Genomic DNA, 12,395 nt, shown 5'->3' on the forward strand with positions numbered 1-12,395 from the left:
TTTGTAATTTTTATGTTCACCGTAATTGTGGTATAGTTTAGAACTATTAATTGTAACATAAGTTTAAGAAAATTGTATTGTACATGATGAGGTGTGCTTTAATAAATAAATAAACTCCTAACTGTAGGCCATGTGCGTGAGCGGGTGATGCATCCTGCATGTAGACTAACAAAACCTAGCAGAATTGACACTCGATAATAAATAAATTATTCATTTAAAATACTTAATGAATAATTATTATAATGCTTTCAATCAAAATTAAATTATATTCATTGGAAGAAGGCACTTCATGAAGCACTTCAAAATATGTCCTATGAAGATACAGAAAAAATTACTAATAGATAGTATTAAAATAAACATTGTCTTTATTTTATTTGTATTAGTTAATAGTCATTACTTTGAAGACATTGTTTACTTATATACTTAACCTATAGATTAATTTATACCTTTTTACTTTACTAAGTTTTTCTTTTTTGTGATTATTTAGTTTTAATATAAGCTCTTTAGGCCTGAAACACAGGTACCTAGTTCAGGCACAGTAAGCTATCTTTTAAGTACAAGTTGTATTATTATTCTTATTTTGTATTTTAATAATCTAATATATAAAATTCTCGTGTCATAGTGTTAAACATTGAACTCCTCCGAAACGGCTTGACCGATTCACATGAAATTCTGAGTGCATATTGGGTAGGTCTGAGAATCGGACAACATCTATTTTTCATCCTCCTAAATGTTAAGGATGGTCCACACGATTTTTATTTTTTATTTTTTTGACATTTATTTTCACCCATCTACGATCAACAGTTACTTTTGTATCGCGATTTTAATATCGGCAATACAACGTTTGCTGGGTCAGCTAGTACCTTAATAAATAAATTGAAATTGAATTGCTATCTGACTGATAATGTTTTATCATCAATAGGTATTCCGCAACGACTGACCGCTCATATATAAGTATACAGTGAATCAATAAATATAAATAAACTTGCAGCGCAATCAGTTCTTTTAATCACCAGATAAGGCCCATAAGTGTCCATTGTATGTTATATGCATACTTTTATCTTGTTAAATGTTTATAACACTCAACACAACGAACGGCCAATGTAAACGGCTATAAAATATAGTCTAAAAACAACTAAAACATCACGGTTTAGGTAAAGAGAAAATATTTAAAGATTTGTATAATGAATTCTATAGCGACACTATAAAGTCCACTAGTACTTAAGTAATAAAACAGGTTCAAATTTAGTTATGACTAAAAAACTTTTATCCTTTAACATTTGACCCCACAAGATCAAAGTAACAAAAATATTTTATTGTGGACTGTGTATATTTACGGCCGTTTTCAATAACCTATCTATCCTTAGTTTAACTTACGGATACATTGCTATCACCGTTTAATAACAAGATCTTACCTATTCATAGTTATGTCCAATATAGTAATAGTCCAATCTGTGCGTAAAAGGACAGATTTGTCTACCTCTAAGTTAAACTAAGTACTCAAGTAAGTAACTGTAAGTTATACTAAGCATAGATAGGTTATTGAAACCGGCCGTTACTGGACGAAGCTCTAGTTCAAATATTGCGACATAATACCTACATACGTAGAAACATGGGTGAGGACAAACCTACCCTACTCCTTGCTTACAAAGAGAATGTAACGAACTAATTTTGCTTGGATAAGGCTAAGTTCATAACTGTAATCATTTAGTTTTTCCTATCTGAATAGTCCTGAGAATTAAGATGGCATATCTTTCTTCAATTTCGTCGATAATCAAATCAATGGATTCGATGTCTTTTGTCACTTCTCGTTTTACCTGCATCTATGTATATGTCAGTCTCAACACTCACGGATCAACTGAAGTGTTTCATCTGTGACAATCTACTAACTAGTCCTAGTGGAGTCCTAGCCTGCAGTGTGAACGCTCAGCGATCAATAATAATATGTGCGTCTCTTTTATTCAGACAAGATCTTAGTCTGTCTGTCTTTGTTGTATGTTTCATGCGCGATAAAATAGCTGATACTCGCCTTCTCGCCGGCGAGGCGGTGGGACCAGTGCCTAAACTTTTAAAAAAAGTACTGTACCTGTGCATTCATAATAAAATGTTTCTAGTTGGAGTTGTCCTCTGCACTTGGGGCATCGCTCAAGGGCACCAAATGCCAAACAATCTGCTATTTGGCTCAATTGCTGAAAAATCAATGTTAGATATATTGACATTTGTATTTAACAAGAGTAATAAGATAACATCCTATTCTGTTTGGGAGAAATTTGTAATTTGTAGAATCCCGCGCGTTGCAAATGGGCTGTCCCATCTTAGTGAAGTTATACATGATCACTTCTTCACAAATTTCAGAGTATAATCTTATCTTATATCTTTAAACGAGCAATTCTTGTACATATATATAATATCGGAAACGGCTCCAACGATTTTAATAAAATTTAGTATACAGGTAGTTTTGGGGGCGAGAAATCGATCTAGCTAGGTTTCAATTTTAGAAATGTCGTACATTAAAATACAAAGGTAAATTTCGACACTTTATACAAGACTATAATAGCTCAGTTGGGACATTGGGTGATCCGGAAAGCAGAAGACCCCGGTTAGAATCCAGATGTCGTATTAGTTTTTTTTTTGTTCAAGTTTTGTACCTTCTTAAAAATCTGAGCAAGGCTCGGTCGTCCAGGTACTCTTATATCTTTAAATGAGCATATATATATATATATATATATATATATATATATATAATCTGAATCTCGGATAAAATTAAGTATGCAGGGGATTTCGGGGGTGATAAATCGATCTAGCTAGGTTTCAATTTAAAAAAAATGGTTTTATCCATGTTTGAATGAGAAACAGCTACAATAACATTAGAATACAAAGGTAAATTTCGCCACTATATACAAGACTATTATAGCTCAGATGGGACATTGGGTGATCCGGAAAGCAGAAGACCCCGGTTCGAATCCAGATGTCCTATTAGTTTTTTTTTTGTTCAAGTTATGTACATTCTTAAAAATCCGAGCAAGGCTCGGTCGTCCGGATATTAATAATAATATTGACACACTCTTACACAAATTATCTTGCCCCAAACTGGCATAGCTTAATACAATAATACATAAATTTAATACAATATACATACTTAAACATACAAAAATACTTATAAACATCCAAAACTCGGTAACAAACATACAATTCATATTCATCATATAAATGTTTGCACCTATCGGGATTCGACCCCGGGACCTCTAAGCTCAGTAGGCAGGGTCACTAACCACTGGATTATAGGGGTCGTCATAATAATCATACCAAACACCCAGATCTGGAGAAACTGTATCCTATGCAGGAACATTACGACATTAAAATGAATAAAGATTTCAATATACACTTTCCTACTTTATGATTTAGGCACTCTAGTTTTATTTTTTTTATTTAGGTTTGGTTTCAACTTTTTTGTTAAAACTGTGAAATATGTATATCGGCGCAAATACTACACAGCACATCTATTATCAAAACGAGAGTTATTAAGTTTAATCAGGTAACATTGCGATGTGAAATGATTCTTATAAATTAATTCTCTCATTGTGATTTCAATATTGAATGACACTCGAGTCATTCGTGCTCGAGCTGTCGTATGGTAAGGACCTCTTTGGGACGTTATGTTGCCTGTGGAATATACGAGGGTGATCAAATACTCGAGCAGTTTTATTTAGATGACCCAATTATCAGTGACCAACAACAAGTCAACAAGTGTGACGTCAAACTTTTTAAAAGCAATAGATACGGAGGTTCTTACTTCGTCATATACATTAAACAAATGCAAATTGTGTAAATGGTTAATCATTTAAGCAATTTGCATAACTCATCAGTAATATTTAATAATTACCTTGTCTTTTCCTTTCAATAGCCTCATATAATTTTGTTTGCACAAAAGCTCAAAAGACTTTTTTGTAACATTAGACAATTCTCTGAGATATTTATCATACAATACCAAATGATAATTTGTCTTATTTTCTTTCTCTTCATCCTTCACATCATAGTCCAATTTTATTTTCTTACATATTGAGTCTGGCATATCCTCATTCATACTAAAAATAATAATTAGAGTTTGTATTACAGCTACATTCAAATTACTACAGTTATTAAATACTACTCAAAAACACATACTTTAGCTGTTCTCTGAGCTTTGATTGATTTTCTTCAGAAAGCTCATTAAATCCTGGTAAATCATTTAGATGAAATGCAAAATTTACACCATAATCAGTTAAAGAGAGGCATTTAACATGATAATTTGTATAAAATTCACCCACTTTCTCATCATACACTAATTTACGCATCATCAAGTCACCCTAAAAAAAAAAAAGGAAAATGTTACATGGACCTGCAAAATAATTCAACATGAGGGAAAATACTTCTTATTAAAATTTTGTATGTATTACACTAAGCGTAAATAGTGTGTTTTTTTTAAGTGGGACAGTATGGGGAAATCCTAAAGTATAAGAGATACAGGGAAACTGTCTTAGAAAACATTAGGTGCTATTTTGTGAAAAAAAAAATTGGTATAGTCAAAATTTTGGTCAAGTGTGAGTTGTCCCTAAAAATGATTAATTTTGATGAAATTTTTTTTTGACGCACATCTACTCAGTTTCATGAGAGGATCATTTAATTGTATGGGAAGAAAAAAATCGGGACAGCAGAAGTTAGGTAAATTTAATAAAATAATTTTACATTAAAGTAATTGTCAAAGTGCCCTCCCTCTTGTCTCATGCAGGCACGAGCGCGTTTCAGAACACCTCTGGTAGCTTTAGACAAGGCGTTGTGATGTATGTTGTTCAAATGATAATGCACTGCGTCTTTTAACTCTTGTACCGAGTTGTAAGTATCTGCATAAATTCGACCTTTAACCCCCAAATGTAAAAATCCAACGGTGTTAAATCGGGTGAACGTGGTGGCCATTTAATAGGGCCATTTGTGCCCATCCAGCGATCAAGAAAATGTTCATTTAAAAACTGTTCAGTAGCGATACTATTGTGGGCAGGGGCGCCGTCTTGTTGGTAGATGATATTACTCAAATTATTTAATGGAATTGCCATATCTACTAAATCCACAGCCATGTTTAATATTTCCAGATATTTTTGACTATTCAATGTTCCATGGTAAATTTTAATGGCAAAGATTTTATTATCTAATATTGCACACCAACAATTAAAGGAAAAGCGGACCTGGTTATGGGTTGCCGTAGTTCGGAAGGGGTTTGTACGTGCCCAAAAATGTTTATTTTTTCTATTGTACATGCCATTGTTTGAAAAATTGCATTCATCTGTCCAAATAATCCGGCTTGGAAAAGACGGGTTTCTAATCGAGCATGCTACAAACCACTGGCAAAATGCTAATCTCCGGTCAGTGTCCCCTGGAAGTAATGCTTGTACAAGATGACCTTCTATGTAACACTTGTACTTGTAAGCCTTCAATACCTTTCGTACTGTAGATCTATGCACACCGATATTGTTAGCAGCTTCCCTCAATGAGGCTTTTGGGTAGGCTTCAAAATATCCTAAGATTGCGATAGTTGTAAATTCATTTATTACTGTGGCTTGTCTCTTCAGTTTTAGTGTAAAACAGCCTCCCTTTCTTAAATTTTTCACCAGTTTATCAAAAATTTTGCGGTTCGGTTGATCGCGGTCCGGATAACGTTCCCGATACCACTGTAACGCATTTACAGAGCTACGATAATTTACAAAATACGCTTCAATTAAATTTACGTTATGCGAGTTTGATAATTCCATGACGAAAACTTAACATAATGTTAACTTTAAACCATGAAATATCAAGTAAAATACTGTTTGTTTCAAGAAGTTCCAAATTTAAAATTTGTTTTTTTTTTTAATTAGATTTGTAAGGTAAGGTTCTTCCCATACAATAAAATCCTCATCAAACTGAGTAGATGTGCATCAAAAAAAAATTTCATCAAAATTAATCATTTTTAGGGACAACTCACACTTGACCAAAACTTTGACTATACCAAATTTTTTTTTCACAAAAAAGTACCTAATGTTTCCTAAGATAGTTTCCCTGTATCTCTTATACTTTAGGATTTCCCCATACTGTCCCACTTAAAAAACAACACACTGTATAGTAGCCATAGATTTAGCTGTACATGTAGTGTTAGTCCAGGGCCGTCCTGCCATTATATCTATTTCTATTACTTAACATTGTTCAATTTATCTTTAGGTCCATAGGTGATGAATATAGTATGACATGGTCAAAGCCCATCAAAAGGATTTCTCGGGCACATTCCTGTTATTTATGAAGACATGAAAAAAGAGTAAGCAGTGGCAAAGAATATATAATAGTACAAGTACAGAAGTCATACTGTGTAAAATCAATTAAAGAAATAGGGACTCATGAGGCCATACAATAAGGTGTAATTCAGATTGCACATTTTAACCTTCATTTTTATTTACCTAGAAATTGCTTCTCTTTCTATCACATGAATCTTATCTATTCGGACGACAATAGGGTTGTCTTCTTTATCCAAAACTGTACCTACCTATTATAAGGTCATCTGTGTCTGTAGGAGTGTGGCCACATACCGGGCCAAACACCTGGGGTCACCGAGGACTCTCCCCGATGTCATGGGTGACATCAGAGGTTTGATACAATACCTTGAGGAGCTGGGGTGGCAGGATTAGCCGCCCACCTCACCACGCAAAATAGGCGCACTGTAGTCATTGAGTAGCGGATAATAGCCCGTGATAACCTATACCTAAGGTCATCTTTTAAAAATTGCTTAGTTTTTACTATAAAATGGGTATGACATGGTAGTGTGTAGTTCTTTTAGCAAGGTGTATGTGCTTCATTTTAAGGTACCCATGACATATCATCCTGGAAATACATATTGACCTTCATCACTGTCATACAAGATGTTTCTCAAAGTATTATTTTATAAAGTCCAATTATACTTACTTTTAGAACTTTGGCTTTGCACTCATTGCAAGTTTTTTTATAATTTGCACTTATTTCAACCATAAATTCAGAGAGTACAGCTTTGTGGTACCTCCTATTTTCATTTCTTTCAATTGTTTTATCATTTAATTCATAAGGATCAACTGAAATTGCAGAACAGAATAAGGCTTCTAAACTTCACATACAAAACAATATATTAGCAATAGTCCCTCAGACCATTTCTTATGGGTACATACAGAAAATAAATTAACTGTGAAATCTTAATAAAAATGTGAACATAAAGATGGATATATTATAACATTTATCAAAAGCTAGCTAAGCTAAATCTTTGTAGGCATCCCAATTTCAAACACTCCCTGTAATAAATGTTGTATAAAACATAAAGATGAATGAACACTAAGTGATATATCTATCTATGGTGTTTTAAGAATTCTTTCAACACCACAACTGTTGATTCATGTATTAACTTGGAGAAAACAATTAATATTTTTCCACAATTTAAACAATAACCTAAATAAATGAATATATTTACCTAATTTGTTCTTGAGTCTTTCTTGGTCTTTATTATCAAGTGTATTATAATATTCAAATTCATTTATTTCACCTACACGAAAATCATTATTAAAAAAACACTGTTCATGATACCATTTTGGTGTTTTTATCCCTTTTATCTGCAAAACAGAATGTCAATATTACATTATTTTCATACTTATACATTATCTATATTTTTTTAAGTAAGTACATAATAATATAATCTAAGCATGGATTGGCAGTTTCTAATTTATTAATATAAAAATCATAACATATTGAACAAAAATAATAATAAAAGGTGAAAAAGTTTAAAAAGGTGCTATATGGAAATGTTGATGTTTTGTCTGGTATAGAAAGAACTACGGAAAGTATATTGACTACGAAAAATATACGCTATATAGCTGAAGTGGTTGGAAGTACGTAATGAGCCGTAATCGGCATGAATAAAATGGCAATGGTAGCCACCACTGTTGCAAATAGTCAGATCTAGACTAAACCCCTTATACAAACATGAATATATACAATGTATAAAATTAAAAATTTGAATTGACCAATTTTTTCCCGCCACTGCAGATTTGTTATAAAAAATATACAAATAAACAATGTTAATATGAATCATGGAATTGGATTGAAATATATGATATCCACGAAGTTAACTTAGAAATCATAATATTTGAACAAGTCTTAATCAAATAAATAAATTTAATTTTTCTGACCTTCCTTAAAACTGCAATTCTTAAGGTTTTCTTTTCAATATTTTTATTACACTTGCCACAAGTAGACTTGCTGGATTTAGCATAACCAGTGCTGTATTTTAACATAATTATATTAAAATCGTGAAAATATTAAGTAAGTAAGCCACACAAACACAGTAAAAATAATTAATGATAAACTAACTTTAAAGTCTCAAGTTCTAAGCACAATATAAATTGTAACACTGTCAGTGCCTGCCGCCGGCGCCAAATTTTTATTTGATATTTTTTTATTAAATTTGTACCATACGAACCAGACTAAGGTTCATAGACCATACAGCCAATACATCACATAGTGATTATATTCTCAGTACATAAATTATTATTATTATGTATACGGCACTGCACTCAGACATTTTTTGACGACCTTTATAAAGCGATTGGGTTAGAAGGCGGTCTAGTGGTTTAATGTACGTCTGTGTCACTACCCCAGTAATTGCCTAAGCTAAACTGTCGTTCTAACCGAAACACAATAATGCATGCAAATTTATGAACGATATTATGATTCTTTGTCATCTGTGAGTAAATAAATTATTATTGCTTTACAGAAAAAAAGGCACAACAATCTTCTGCTGACAACACATCCCCATAGTTACCAGGTCTTTGTCGACGCCCCTCTCAGAATGTCCGACCATTGCCTGGTCAGGAGTCTAGTGCCTATCCGATGTCCACGTCGCAGACTACCTGCGAACCGCCGCGTTTGGCACTACAAGTCAGCAGATTGGGATAGGATGCGTTCCTTTTTTGCATCCTACCCTTGGAGCAGGGTTTGTTTCCCTTCGGATGATCCTAGTGCCTGCGCCGTTACAGTAGCCGATGTGATACTAGAGGGCATGGATATTTTTATACCAAGCTCTGTATTACCGATCGTTGGCAGATCACAGCCCTGGATCGATCCGTCAATTAAAGAAGCAGCAGACAGCAAAAATCAGGCGTATCGAACTAAGGTTGCGGCGCTGGCCCCAAAGGATCCGAACTGTAAAGTTCTATAGAGGAAGTATAACCGTGCCTCCAGATTTTTTAAGCGGCAAATTGCCCGTGCGAAATCAAAATCGGCGAGCAGCTTTCCAGATACCCGACCGGAACACGCAAGTTCTGGTCGTTGTCGAAAGCTGCTCTTGGTATTTGCCGCCGTTGTACATGAGGAATGACACCCTGGCCCAGACGGCAAAAGAGAAAGCCGAACTCCTGTGCACTCATTTTGCCTCCATCTCGACTCTAGACCACGACGGAAAAACACCGCCGACCATTCCGCGGGACGTTAGGAAGTCTAGCGGGTCGGGTAGCATGTCTCCAATCATGGTGGTAGAACGGGTGCCCCTGAGTTGACACCAGTGCTTACGCGTTTATTCCGGCATTCATATACAAAAGGCGTGACTAAAGACTCATGAAAGTCAGCCCTTGTCCATCCGATCCAAAAAAAAGGAGACAGTTCGGATCCGGGAAACTACAGGCCTATCGCTATTACCTCCCTGCTCTCCAAAATCATGGAGAGCATAAGTCTTGGTATACCTAGAGGGTCACCAGTTGTTTAACAACCGACAGTACGGCTTTCGCCATGGTCGATTGGCAAGTGATCTTCTGGTAACGTAATACTTATCCGTTCGAGTACCGCCTCGTTATTCTATTTGCTTTGTTCAACTCTCAGGTTGTGGCTTCATCTACAGGATCTACTTTTCTTTTGTCGTATCTCCGCTCTTCGACAACACTTCCCGTACAGCCTCGCCTAGTATCGGAATACTGGGTCTCGTAATCTCGAGCGATTGCCAACTCCGCGGCCATCTGGAGAGCAAAGCCAAAGAAACTAGGCGTCATAAACAGAACACGGCAATACTTCAAGCCGGCCCACATTCTAGCGCTGTACAAAGCGCAGGTCCGGCCACATATGGAGTATAGCTGTTATCTCTGGTCTGGCGCACCCCAGTATATCACCTCGAACCTTTTGACGACGTGCAACATAGAGCAGCTCAAATTGTCGGGGACCCAATGCTATGTGAATGACTGGATTCACAGAGCAGGATTGAAGCGATGACTCTACGCACTCGGTGCTGCGTAGAGCCATCGCTTCATTGTGTGTCTTCTTCGCATTTATCACGGGGAGTGTTCCGAAGAGCTGTTTCATCTGATTCCTGTCGCCGAATTCCACCCTCGCAAGACACGCCACAAGATAGGTTATCATCCCCACTATCCGGATGTGTGTCGGTACTCCACAGTGCGGTTTTCAATGAGCTTTCTTCCACGTACTACAAAGCTGTGGAATGAACTTCCTTGTGCGGTGTTTCCGGGACGATACGACATGACCTACCTTCAAAAGAAGCGCGTACACCTTCCTTAAAAGGACAGATAAAACAAGGATTTAAAATGCTTTTAATGGCGTTATGCATAATGTAGAACGTAGCACCCTACTGTCTACTAAATTTTTACCATAGAAGTTATATTTATTTGGTTACAAATTTGTTTAATTTTGCCATTTGAAATTTTTGGTATTCCGCGGTGGTTTTTTTTTTCGATAATTTTCAATTATTTTTCCAATTCTTCTATATAAACAAATGAGAAAGGAACTAGTCCTTTCGCATTTTACTTTTTTTTATTCCCATAAAACAGGAGTCGTACAGATTTATGAATAAAAGCTGTACAATTAGATATAGGGAAATTATTGAATACCTAAGCAGACAACTTAAATGTGTTCACTTCATTTTAAAAATGAACATTTCTATTTATCCTAGAAGAAATCCACAATGCTTTCTAAAAGCGCTGTAACAATTTGAACCGTGAGTATTTATTTGCCTTGATGATAATACGATTTTGTTTCGTGACATAGGTTACTTAATTCCTTAAAAAAGCACACAGCTTGTGATTATTTTTTGCGATATCTTACATTGTTAAGACATGATGTACAGCGGGTTAATAGGGCTTTTCAAGAGTTTCTTCGTACTACTTGCAAGAGAATCCTTACTTCACTTATCTTGCCAAAAACTAAATAGATAGAAATTACGACTTGTCGCCACATACTTAAATGATTTTCGGAAAATAAATGATATGCTCGTAATAAAGTGCGTCATATAAATATGTCAAACACAAAAGTTATATTCACAGGTGTTGTCACAGTAAGGTTCTCTAAATTTTTCTTTTTGAATTTATCGATTTTGTAATGTTTTGTGTGCATTATTTATTTGATTTTTAATAAGCAGTGAATTTCATTTATCATTTTAAATAAAAAATGTTATAAAAATTATCATAACTACTCTCGTCTTCATAATTCATAATTTTCTTGTTTTATTGAGTACCTACCTGTCCTTTGGCATTAAAAATACCGAATTGAACCTTTACATGCACTACAGTATGTTTGAATAAATCTGTCCTTCTCTTCATATATCTGACAATGTCGCAGAATAATTCGGAACGATACGATAATACTCCGAATGTATCGCACCTACCCTACTCTAACATATGGCCTAATTTCTTATCGTTTATCGTAACCAACTAATATTTTGATATTTTTAGGATGGTAAAGTGAATGAATTATGTGAAAACTTTGAAAAACTAAATATTATCGGTGCTATGCCGCTGTTAAGTGTCAAAACATAGTATAGAGTTTTAGGCGGGTTAATTCAATTAGTCTTGGACGTTTAAAATTATGAAGGAGGCAGTTCTATATACTTAGAAAATACTAAATTACAGACTAAATAAAATTACTTTTATTTATCCTGTAATTTCTAACAAAGTCAACATCAGGAATAGTCAATTTTAAATTTTCCCGCATTTGCTGTCTTCTCCTTCTACGAACTAAGTTTTATTCTTTGATGGCTTCTAATGTTAGGAGAAATCTCAAAATTGCTTGTGACTGATTTTTTTTTACAGAAATTAACACAGGATCTAATAATCTCATCACAGACACTACTACAATTTATATTATATGAAAACGATGATTATGCAACTGCTTTAAGTAATTCTCATGTCATCACTTACCTATACTTTGATTAATCACTGTGCAAACTAGCAAATACCGTTCATGTTACGGCAACTTCGAAAGTACGATATACGTCTAAACTAAAGCTTACACCAAAAGACTCAAGAAATTAACTCCATAATCACAATAAAAGCACAACTACAACTTGAAACAATAATAGCAACGACAGCCTAGAAGTT

At 34.7% G+C, this 12,395-nt stretch overlaps 1 protein-coding gene across 5 annotated transcripts in view; it reads right to left on the reverse strand.

Annotated features, from left to right (window-relative positions):
* Positions 1 to 12,373, reverse strand: part of LOC126970326 (poly [ADP-ribose] polymerase-like) — a 32,061-nt gene extending 19,688 nt beyond the window's left edge. For 4 of the 5 annotated variants that reach the window (XM_050816199.1, XM_050816180.1, XM_050816188.1 and 1 more), the window contains exons 1-6: positions 8,211 to 8,419; positions 7,496 to 7,634; positions 6,964 to 7,106; positions 4,165 to 4,346; positions 3,884 to 4,085; positions 2,087 to 2,189 (exon numbers count right to left, since the gene is read on the reverse strand). In XM_050816199.1, the coding sequence (XP_050672156.1) occupies positions 2,087 to 2,189; positions 3,884 to 4,085; positions 4,165 to 4,346; positions 6,964 to 7,106; positions 7,496 to 7,634; positions 8,211 to 8,315 (874 nt within the window). In that variant the 5' untranslated portion in view covers positions 8,316 to 8,419. Of the gene's footprint in view, positions 1 to 2,086; positions 2,190 to 3,883; positions 4,086 to 4,164; positions 4,347 to 6,963; positions 7,107 to 7,495; positions 7,635 to 8,210; positions 8,420 to 12,215 lie in introns of those variants that run through there. The other variant, XM_050816196.1, reaches the window with a different exon arrangement.
* Positions 12,374 to 12,395: the final 22 nt, after the last annotated feature.

This window comes from Leptidea sinapis, chromosome 1 (genome assembly GCF_905404315.1).
Source record: "Leptidea sinapis chromosome 1, ilLepSina1.1, whole genome shotgun sequence".
In the NCBI taxonomy this organism is placed as follows: domain Eukaryota; kingdom Metazoa; phylum Arthropoda; class Insecta; order Lepidoptera; family Pieridae; genus Leptidea; species Leptidea sinapis.